Source organism: Nannobrachium achirus (genome assembly GCF_963921795.1).
Source record: "Nannobrachium achirus genome assembly, chromosome: 18".
Classification (NCBI taxonomy): domain Eukaryota; kingdom Metazoa; phylum Chordata; class Actinopteri; order Myctophiformes; family Myctophidae; genus Nannobrachium; species Nannobrachium achirus.
In genome coordinates, this window is record NC_137825.1 from 55,646,160 (window position 1) to 55,658,276 (window position 12,117).

General features: G+C 40.4%; 1 protein-coding gene across 1 annotated transcript in view; it reads right to left on the reverse strand.

Annotated features, from left to right (window-relative positions):
• Window positions 1–591: 591 nt before the first annotated feature.
• Window positions 592–12,117, reverse strand: part of LOC308303683 (protein NLRC3-like) — a 42,691-nt gene continuing 31,165 nt past the window's right edge. The window contains exons 12-14 of the mRNA XM_080748140.1: window positions 4,605–4,754; window positions 3,823–3,881; window positions 592–1,887 (exon numbers count right to left, since the gene is read on the reverse strand). Of these exons, the coding sequence (XP_080604266.1) occupies window positions 1,343–1,887; window positions 3,823–3,881; window positions 4,605–4,754 (754 nt within the window). The 3' untranslated portion in view covers window positions 592–1,342. The remainder of the gene's footprint in view (window positions 1,888–3,822; window positions 3,882–4,604; window positions 4,755–12,117) is intronic.

Below are 12,117 nucleotides of genomic sequence, written 5' to 3' on the forward strand. Positions count from 1 at the left end.
TCTGAAGGAAACGTTGTTCTAGGTCGGTTCTATATACATGAAAATCAGGGTCAGAACTACATATTCGACGTATACGGTTCAGTTGGGAGATGGGAAGACTTCTCTTAAGAGGAGTCGGATGATAGGAGTCTACATGTAACAGGGAATTTCTGTCCGTGGGTTTTCTGTACAGGCTGGTGCTGAGAGCACCTCGCTCATGGATAATGTTTATGTCCAGAAAATTCATTTTGGATGGATCAAATTCCATTGTGAATTTTAAATGTGCATTTCGTGTATTCATGAAGTTATGAAACTCTTGTAGTCTGGCCTCAGTAGAGGTCCAAATAAAGAAGATGTCATCAATGTATCTCTTATAGGACACTATATGTTCAAAAAAAGGATTCTTACTAGGATTCAGAATAATGTCATGCTCAAGTAGTCCCACGTACATGGATGCGAAACTGGGGGACATTTTGGAGTTGAATCGCGCCAAAGTTTTGAGGAGATACTGACTAGTATAGTATAGTATAGAATAGTATAGTATAGTATAGTATTGTCTGAGACTTTTTAATTAGACCAGTTCACGATAAAAATAAAGATGGAAGCTTGAGCTGTCTTTCTGTGAATTTATTCAAACCAGTATAATAGTGTGTACACACGTTTGCTATCCCGGCAGAGGCATGAAGGTCTCTCGGAACAGCAACGGAGGACGGAGGACAAAAACACAAGCATATATAGAAAAAATGAGTTTCCAAACACTGGGACGGGAGGGGCTAATCATATCTATCACTCACAGACAGGGGAGTGTGCGTTGCTACGCTACTGAGATGGCCTTGGGCACCAGTAGAAGCCCTCTGTGAAAAGAAAAGTGACACTTTCCTAGGATAGAGACTGCAGGGGATGGTCAAATGAATTGAACTATTTAGCCAGTGTGTCAATGGAGTGCTAATGAAGACAAACGACCCAGTAATCAGCTAAACTCAGAAATCAATGCACCTATACATGAACCAGTGCCAAAAAAGAACTGAACTAAGGACGAACCAATGCATATGATATGAAACACACTGGCTGTTTGTTACTACACATAGAACACGGGTCAAAAGGTCACACTCAGGGGCCCCTCCATAATACAAAGCAGTGGGGAATTGCCCCATATGAAGATGTAAAATAAAATACAGCATATGATCAGTCATGTGATAAGAATACAAATAGTATACAGTATCGTGAGGTTAGAAAAAGTATCGTGAGGTTAGAAAAATCCATATCAGTATAGTATAGTATAGTATAGTATAGTATAGTATATAAATAATGAAGATAACATACGTGTAAAGGCGAGCCCACAATAAAAGACTCATCAGAGACATTATCTGTCCTCACAAAGACACACTGAGGAGTAGTTAAAAAGAAGCCCAAACACAGGGTAGAGTGGTTCAGTGAATGTGGACTGGAAGGTGTACAGGTGTGTCAGTGAGTCAGAGGACACTCTGTAGAAGGACAGAGTCCCAGCAGCATGGTCTACATAAACTGCTACTCTGTTGGAGTCAGAGGGACGAACAGGGAGGAAAGTTTTCCTATTATTGTGAATGACACTGTAAGAGCGTTTCCAACAGAGCAGACACCAGGACAGATCAGTGGATCCAATCCTACTACGATCTCCTCTCCCGGTGTTTCCTCTGTAAGACACTCCTATCAGAACCTGTCCACTCGTCTCTACCTCCCAGTAACAGCGTCCAGTCAGACCCTCTGTACACAGAACCTTACACCACCCTTCAACAACATCAAGGCTTTCAGGATGATCAGCGTATGACGGAAGCTCCGCCTCCTCTGGATGAGTCACCTTCCTGTTGTTCTCAGACAGACAGAGTTTTCTGCCCGCTGTGTTTGGATCCAGTGTGAGACGATGGAAGTCTGATGAGAAAACAAGACAGGAAGAAATTAATATTTAAAAAAAGTATTGAAATACCATTCACAGAGAGAGAGAGAGAGAGAGAGAGAGAGAGAGAGAGAGAAAGAGAGAGAGAGAGAAGAGAGAGAGAGAGAGAGAGAGAGACAGACAGACAGACAGACAGACAGACAGACAGACAGACAGACAGACAGACAGACAGACAGACAGACAGACAGTTAATGTTATTTTCCTGAGTATTTATATTTGTGGATACTTGAGCTGTATGACATCACACATGAGACGAGTGGAGGAAGAAATATAAAAGTAATAAAATACCACAATATAAACATAAAGGGCCTGTATTCAAAATGGTACTTAAAAGTATTAAATTACATAAGTCATGGAATCAAAATATAAACTTTTTAACATTTTCTTTCAAAAATTGCAGATCTCCAAGCTCACAATATACCGAGATGCAACGTGTTGTGAGCTTGTAAGGGGGGGGGGGGGGGGGGGGGGGGGGGTCTGCAGCCAACTGAAAGGAGGAGTGACCCATGCAGGGACAGAGTGTTTTGGGGACATTATAAGAATGTGTGTCAGAAGGAGTGTTGTATGAGGGGACAGTGGCCCTCATTTATCAATGGAGTGTAAAAAGCAGCGTATTTTCCCCCCTAAATATTGGCGTAGGCCGTAGGGCAACGTTGAAGTGGCATTTATGAAAGCATCCTAAACAGCCTATCCTGGTGTACATTTGATCCCAGCGTTGCCGGCTGAATTTAAATAACACGCCCTTAAATATTATTGAAACGCCCTGATTTTACGACAAGAACAAGCTGAATACGACCTGGCAACGTAAGGAGAGCCAATAGAAAAGAGTTTACCCATGAGTTTACCCTGCACACCTCGCCTCACTGCCTTTGTGTGTTATGGTCCGCGTCCCACAGACACACACACACACACACACACACACACACACACACACACACACACACACACACACACACACACACACACACACACACACACACACACACGTGCGCTTTGAGTTCTTACACTAAAATAAATCAAGCATATATTCCCCAATCTTTGGGTTTTATCTAACTTTGGGTTTCATTCAATTTATCATAACTTTGGGTTTTATCTTAATATAAGACTCGCTTCATTGTATAAGTTGGAGACCTCGCGGTCCACAAAAAGATTACAGCAGTGCCACGCCGGTCCCTCCCCAAAATGCTCTCTCATCTCCTTGTTCTGAGCAGATCAGCAATCTTATCTGAATGACTGTTAAAGCACTTGTTGTTAGATTGCTTCCATATCGCTACATTTTAATTGCTTGTCATTGTAACTTGGAAATAAAATCAGCGCACATGTCCATGATGTACGCTTTTATAAAATATTTCCACAGGGATTATTTATTAGTGTGTTAGATATACATTTTGGAGTGGATACATGTGTCAGATAGTTAGACAATGCTGCTCCACATGTCTACAATGGAACAAAGTGGTGTAAGATGAATCCTACACCACCTCAGAACTTGACGTGAGATCAGATCCTACCCTACGCCAACGTCAAAGTCACCATGCGATGATAAATGAAGGCCAGTGTGTTTTGGGGACATTAACAGAATGTGTGGCAGAAGGAGAGTTTTACATGGGGGTTGAACATTGTAGAAGCAGAGTTTTACATGGGGGTTGAACATTGTAGAAGGTGCGTTCAGGTACAGGGAGTGTTTTGTAAACAAGCATCAGCTGGTGTGAAGGACCAGGCCAAGAGCAGAGAAACCTCCTGCATTCACTGGAAGCTCTACTGAAGAGTTTTCAGGACAGCATCCAGGAAGGGAGGGGCCAACAGAGTATTAAACACTGTATACAAATACAGACAGACAGACAGACAGACAGACAGACAGACAGACAGACAGACAGACAGACAGACAGACAGACAGACAGACAGATACTCACATCTTGTAAGGAGTTGAGGATTAGGATCAGAATTCCAGAGTTCTCCTCCAAGTTTCACTCTGTAGGAAGTAGAACAACAATGCATCAATGTGTGACTGTCTAACACAACGTCTCCACTACCTGACACTACAGTGTTTCTGCTAGCATTATCTTGGACAGACACCCCGTCCAGACAAACTCACTGTCAGAGGAGTGGACTTGAGACTCTACTTGGACTCCAGCAGTGTTGTGCCTGAAAGCAGGGGTGGACTGGGCTTCTGGCATACCGGGCATATGACTATACAAGTGGACCATATATATGTTTTGCCACCATTTTAGGATAGTTACAGTAATGTTTTGCCACCATTTTAGGATAGTTACAGTAATGTTTGGTCTGGGCGGCCACTAAGTGGAGAGGACCAATCCTTCAGTAGCACCGGCCCACAGAGCAGAGAGACATCACATGATTGGCCCACTGTCTCGTCTATCATCTGAATACTGGCCTAGTAGCAGCCAATCACAGGCTACTGTGGCCCAGGAGTCCCACCCAAACATTTAACAGCATACAAGCCCACAACGCATCGCTGCCTCGACACGTTGTGGGCTTGTAGATCTTCGGTCTGGGCCAAGATGCCAGGGCATTATACATAAACATGAATCTTCAGCAGGTGTATGACTGTATAAAATGGGGTGGGAGGAGGGGATTGTTGGGGCAGACCAGCACAATAGACGTTATGCCATTGGAACATGAAACAAGGGAATCACTGCACTAACCGACATGGACACAGTCCAAGTCTACTCACTGCAGAGACTCCAGTCCAGAGAAGTTCTTCAGTCCAGACACCGGCAAGACGTTGAAGTTCAAGTCTAATTCTCTCAAATGAGACGGATTAGATCTGAGAGCTGAGGCCAGAACTTCACAGCTTCTCTCTGACAACCAGCAGTTCGTCAGTCTAAATGAGAAATAAAACACACAATGTTTGATTGTCTGCTATAAAATACATTATTCCTGGATAGAGAACCTGCTTACAGCCACCTATTAAAGGACCTGGTCTGGATGGACTGTCTGGGTTTTAGAGTAGAAAACCAGACAGGAGTAACATGAACTAGAAAATATTGTTCCTTCGAAACAATTGTGGGCTCGCTTCAAGCCAGAAAACAATGGCTATAAAAGTACAAAATGTCAAGATCGCAGGCAGTGCTCTCTTTGACGTTACTGACGTCAAAGATTGGTCCATATTGTTCCAAAAATGTGTTGTACAAAAGTTGACCCGCTGGTGGCGCTATAACAGGCCAATGCGAGAAGGGTGGTATCTGTTCCTTGACCTATTGGGAATGTGCTTGCAAGATTTCATGCACATTGCAGGCTGTGTTCATGATTTGAGGTGTTTTTGGCTTTGGCCACTTTATCGCTGCTTCCAGCTATATTTATTATTATTTTTTTGTTGTGTGTGCGCACTTCATAGGCATATTAGATAAAGGTCCTTAGATTGTGTGTAGAATGTATCATGCAAATTGCAAAAAAAATCCTAACGGGTTTAAGCGTTTCACAAACTGCTCAAAATGATATAGCGCCCCCATTTGGCCAATTGGGGTAAGATTGGTTTTAGTGATATTTGGACTAACACTCTACATCTTTGCCAAATGCCATGAACATGTTACTTTGCATGTATGATTTAGAGGCAGAAGAATAATTTGCATAAAACTGCAATATTCATTGAATTTATTTTAAAAAGCATGTTTCAATTTTAAAGAAATCCGATCTGACAGATCTTTAGATATCGGTCCAAAGTTCACGTAAAAAAAAGTTTTGTGCACGTGGAGCAAAAATTCCAGAATAAAAGCGGGTTTACGCGTTTTACAAACTGCTCAAAATGGCGGAAAATCGAAGGGCGGAGCTTACTTAACAACGACACAGATGTCTTTCGCTTGAGTCAAAGCACGCGTGTAACAAGTTGCATGTCTTCAAACGAAACGAGTCATGACTTATGCCCGTTTGAAGTTTGAATTTTCAAACGCTTCGTATAGCGCCCCCCTTTGGCCGATTGGAATAGAATTGGTTTCAGTGATACTTTGACTAACCCTCCACATCTTTGCCAAATGCCATGAACGTGTAACTTTGCATGTATGATTTAGAGGCCGAAGAATAATTTGCATAAAACCGCAATATTGATTGAATTATTAAAAAATTATATTTCACTTTAAAAAAAATCTGGTTGATCAATCTGACCGTATTGGTCCAAAGTTCATGTGAAAAAAGTTTTGTGCACTTGACAAGAAAATCCCAGGAGGAGATAGATTTTTACTGTTTTTCATATAATTCCGAATTGTGGGAGACCTAAAGGTCAGAGGTCAAAAGTTAGAGGGTAAAAGTTGTTCGGCATGAGGAGACGCATAAGTGTATACAGGTTTCATGGCTGTATGTATAACACAGCATGAGCTATACCTGTTCAAAGTTCGCACTTTCGAAGGCTTCCTACAGCGCCACCATTTGGCCGATTGCTATAAAAAATAATAGCGCACTTCGCCACTGTAAACTGAACACATTGATGTTTTTATTTTCATTTTCTCACTAAGTATGTAGGAGTAGAAAGGAACCGAAGTTCCCGTCTACTGTCTGACTGACTGACTGATAGATAAACTAGAAAAATATTGTTCCTTCGAAACAATTGTGGGCTCGCTTCAAGCCAGAAAACAATGGCTATAAAAGCACAAAATGTCAAGATCGCAGGCAGTGCTCTCTTTGACGTTACTGACGTCAACGATTGGTCCATTTTGTTCCAAAAATGTGTTGTGCAAAAGTTGACCCGCTGGTGGCGCTATAACAGGCCAATGTGAGAAGGTTGGTATCTGTTCCTTGACCTATTGGGAATGTGCTTGCAAGATTTCACGCACATCCCAGGCTGTTTTCATGATTTGAGGTGTTTTTGGCTTTGGCCACTTTATCGCTGCTTGCAGCTATATTTATTATTATTATTTTATAATTTTTGTTGTGTGCACTTCATAGGCATGTTAGATAAAGGTCCTTAGATTGCGTGTAGAATGTTTCATGCAAATTGCAAAAAAAATCCTAGAATAAAAACGGGTTTAAGCGTTTTACAAACTGCTCAAAATTATATAGCGCCCCCCTTTGGCCATTTGGGGTAAGATTGGTTTCAGTGATATTTGAACTAACCCTCTACACTATTTTGTCATGAAAATGTGACTTTGCATGTATGTTTTAGAGGCAGAAGAATAATTTGCATAAAAATGCAATATTGTTTGAATTATTTAAAAAAGCATGTTTCAATGTTAAAGAAATCCGATCTGACAGATCTTTAGATATCGGTCCAAAGTTCACGTAAAAAAAGTTTTGTGCACGTGACGCGAAAATTCCAGAATAAAAGCGGGTTTACGCGTTTTACAAACTGCTCAAAATGGCGGAAAATTGAAGGGCGGAGCTTACTTAACAACGACACAGATGTCTTCCGCTTGAGTCAAAGCACGCGTGTAACAAGTTGCATGTCTTCAAACGAAACGAGTCATGACTTATGCCCGTTTGAAGTTTGAATTTTCAGACGCTTCGTATAGCGCCCCCCTTTGGCCGATTGGAATAAAATTGGTTTCAGTGATACTTTGACTAACCCTCCACATCTTTGCCAAATGCCATGAACGTGTAACTTTGCATGTATGATTTAGAGGCCGAAGAATAATTTGCATAAAACCGCAATATTGATTGAACTATTAAAAAATTATATTTCACTTTAAAAAAAATCTGGTTGATCAATCTGACCGTATTGGTCCAAAGTTCATGTGAAAAAAGTTTTGTGCACTTGACGCGAAAATCCCAGGAGGAGATAGATTTTTACTGTTTTTCATATAATTCCGAATTGTGGGAGACCTAAAGGTCAGAGGTCAAAAGTTAGAGGGTAAAAGTTGTTCGGCATGAGGAGACGCATAAGTGTATACAGGTTTCATGGCTGTATGTATAACACAGCATGAGCTATACCTGTTCAAAGATCGCACTTTCGAAGGCTTCCTACAGCGCCACCATTTGGCCGATTGCTATAAAAAATAATAGCGCACTTCGCCACTGTAAACTGAACACATTGATGTTTTTATTTTCATTTTCTCACTAAGTATGTAGGAGTAGAAAGGAACCGAAGATCCCGTCTACTGTCTGACTGACTGACTGACTGACTGATAGATAAACTAGAAAAATATTGTTCCTTCGAAACAATTGTGGGCTCGCTTCAAGCCAGAAAACAATGGCTATAAAAGCACAAAATGTCAAGATCGCAGGCAGTGCTCTCTTTGACGTTACTGACGTCAAAGATTGGTCCATTTTGTTCCAAAAATGTGTTGTGCAAAAGTTGACCCGCTGGTGGCGCTATAACAGGCCAATGTGAGAAGGTTGGTAACTGTTCCTTGACCTATTGGGAATGTGCTTGCAAGATTTCACGCACATCCCAGGCTGTGTTCATGATTTGAGGTGTTTTTGGCTTTGGACACTTTATCGCTGCTTGCAGCTATATTTATTATTATTATTTTATATTTTTTTTGTGTGCACTTCATAGGCATGTTAGATAAAGGTCCTTAGATTGCGTGTAGAATGTTTCATGCAAATTGCAAAAAAAATCCTAGAATAAAAACGGGTTTAAGCGTTTTACAAACTGCTCAAAATTATATAGCGCCCCCCTTTGGCCATTTGGGGTAAGATTGGTTTCAGTGATATTTGAACTAACCCTCTACACTATTTTGTCATGAAAATGTGACTTTGCATGTATGTTTTAGAGGCAGAAGAATAATTTGCATAAAAATGCAATATTGTTTGAATTATTTAAAAAAGCATGTTTCAATGTTAAATAAATCCGATCTGACAGATCTTTAGATATCGGTCCAAAGTTCATGTAAAAAAAGTTTTGTGCACGTGACGCGAAAATTCCAGAATAAAAGCGGGTTTACGCGTTTTATAAACTGCTCAAAATGGCGGAAAATTGAAGGGCGGAGCTTACTTAACAACGACACAGATGTCTTCCGCTTGAGTCAAAGCACGCGTGTAACAAGTTGCATGTCTTCAAACGAAACGAGTCATGACTTATGCCCGTTTGAAGTTTGAATTTTCAGACACTTCGTATAGCGCCCCCCTTTGGCCGATTGGAATAAAATTGGTTTCAGTGATACTTTGACTAACCCTCCACATCTTTGCCAAATGCCATGAACGTGTAACTTTGCATGTATGATTTAGAGGCCGAAGAATAATTTGCATAAAACCGCAATATTGATTGAATTATTAAAAAATTATATTTCACTTTAAAAAAAATCTGGTTGATCAATCTGACCGTATTGGTCCAAAGTTCATGTGAAAAAAGTTTTGTGCACTTGACGCGAAAATCCCAGGAGGAGATAGATTTTTACTGTTTTTCATATAATTCCGAATTGTGGGAGACCTAAAGGTCAGAGGTCAAAAGTTAGAGGGTAAAAGTTGTTCGGCATGAGGAGACGCATAAGTGTATACAGGTTTCATGGCTGTATGTATAACACAGCATGAGCTATACCTGTTCAAAGATCGCACTTTCGAAGGCTTCCTACAGCGCCACCATTTGGCCGATTGCTGTATAAAGTAATAGCACACGTCGCCACTGTAAGCTGAACACATTGATGTTTTTATTTTCATTTTCTCACTAAGTATGTAGGAGTAGAAAGGAACCGAAAATCCCGTCTACTTACTAGATAAATAAATAAATAAATAATGACAATATCTAAAGTGTGCTCGCCAGGTACTGGCGAGCCCACAACTAGAAAAATATTGTTCCTTCGAAACAATTGTGGGCTCGCTTCAAGCCGGAAAACAATGGCTATAAAAGTACAAAATGTCAAGATCGCAGGCAGTGCTCTCTTTGACGTTACTGACGTCAAAGATTGGTCCATTTTGTTCGAAAAATGTGTTGTGCAAAAGTTGACCCGCTGGTGGCGCTATAACAGGCCAATGTAAGAAGGGTGGTATCTGTTCCTTGACCTATTGGGAATGTGCTTGCAAGATTTCACGCACATCCCAGGCTGTGTTCATGATTTGAGGTGTTTTTGGCTTTGGACACTTTATCGCTGCTTGCAGCTATATTTATTATTATTATTTTATATTTTTTTTGTGTGCACTTCATAGGCATGTTAGATAAAGGTCCTTAGATTGCGTGTAGAATGTTTCATGCAAATTGCAAAAAAAATCCTAGAATAAAAACGGGTTTAAGCGTTTTACAAACTGCTCAAAATTATATAGCGCCCCCCTTTGGCCATTTGGGGTAAGATTGGTTTCAGTGATATTTGAACTAACCCTCTACACTATTTTGTCATGAAAATGTGACTTTGCATGTATGTTTTAGAGGCAGAAGAATAATTTGCATAAAAATGCAATATTGTTTGAATTATTTAAAAAAGCATGTTTCAATGTTAAATAAATCCGATCTGACAGATCTTTAGATATCGGTCCAAAGTTCATGTAAAAAAAGTTTTGTGCACGTGACGCGAAAATTCCAGAATAAAAGCGGGTTTACGCGTTTTATAAACTGCTCAAAATGGCGGAAAATTGAAGGGCGGAGCTTACTTAACAACGACACAGATGTCTTCCGCTTGAGTCAAAGCACGCGTGTAACAAGTTGCATGTCTTCAAACGAAACGAGTCATGACTTATGCCCGTTTGAAGTTTGAATTTTCAGACACTTCGTATAGCGCCCCCCTTTGGCCGATTGGAATAAAATTGGTTTCAGTGATACTTTGACTAACCCTCCACATCTTTGCCAAATGCCATGAACGTGTAACTTTGCATGTATGATTTAGAGGCCGAAGAATAATTTGCATAAAACCGCAATATTGATTGAATTATTAAAAAATTATATTTCACTTTAAAAAAAATCTGGTTGATCAATCTGACCGTATTGGTCCAAAGTTCATGTGAAAAAAGTTTTGTGCACTTGACGCGAAAATCCCAGGAGGAGATAGATTTTTACTGTTTTTCATATAATTCCGAATTGTGGGAGACCTAAAGGTCAGAGGTCAAAAGTTAGAGGGTAAAAGTTGTTCGGCATGAGGAGACGCATAAGTGTATACAGGTTTCATGGCTGTATGTATAACACAGCATGAGCTATACCTGTTCAAAGATCGCACTTTCGAAGGCTTCCTACAGCGCCACCATTTGGCCGATTGCTGTATAAAGTAATAGCACACGTCGCCACTGTAAGCTGAACACATTGATGTTTTTATTTTCATTTTCTCACTAAGTATGTAGGAGTAGAAAGGAACCGAAAATCCCGTCTACTTACTAGATAAATAAATAAATAAATAATGACAATATCTAAAGTGTGCTCGCCAGGTACTGGCGAGCCCACAACTAGAAAAATATTGTTCCTTCGAAACAATTGTGGGCTCGCTTCAAGCCGGAAAACAATGGCTATAAAAGTACAAAATGTCAAGATCGCAGGCAGTGCTCTCTTTGACGTTACTGACGTCAAAGATTGGTCCATTTTGTTCGAAAAATGTGTTGTGCAAAAGTTGACCCGCTGGTGGCGCTATAACAGGCCAATGTAAGAAGGGTGGTATCTGTTCCTTGACCTATTGGGAATGTGCTTGCAAGATTTCACACCCATTGCAGGCTGTGTTCATGATTTGAGGTGTTTTTGGCTTTGGCCACTTTATCGCTGCTTGCAGCTATATTCATTATTATTTTTTATTTTTTTGTGTGTGTGCACTTCATAGGCATATTAGATAAAGGTCCTTAGATTGTGTGTAGAATGTTTCATGCAAATTGCAAAAAAAAAAATCCTAATGGGTTTAAGCGTTTCACAAACTGCTCAAAATGATATAGCGCCCCCCTTTGGCCAATTGGGGTAAGATTGGTTTTAGTGATATTTGGACTAACACTCTACATCTTTGCCAAATGCCATGAACATGTTACTTTGCATGTATGATTTAGAGGCAGAAGAATAATTTGCATAAAACTGCAATATTCATTGAATTTATTTAAAAAAGCATGTTTCAATTTTAAAGAAATCCGATCTGACAGATCTTTAGATATCGGTCCAAAGTTCACGTAAAAAAGAGTTTTGTGCACGTGGAGCGAAAATTCCAGAATAAAAGCGGGTTTACGCGTTTTACAAACTGCTCAAAATGGCGGAAAATCGAAGGGCGGAGCTTACTTAACAACGACACAGATGTCTTCCGCTCGAGTCAAAGCACGCGTATAACAAGTTGCATGTCTTCAAACGAAACGAGTCATGACTTATGCCCGTTTGAAGTTTGAATTTTCAAACGCTTCGTATAGCGCCCCCCTTTGGCCGATTGGAA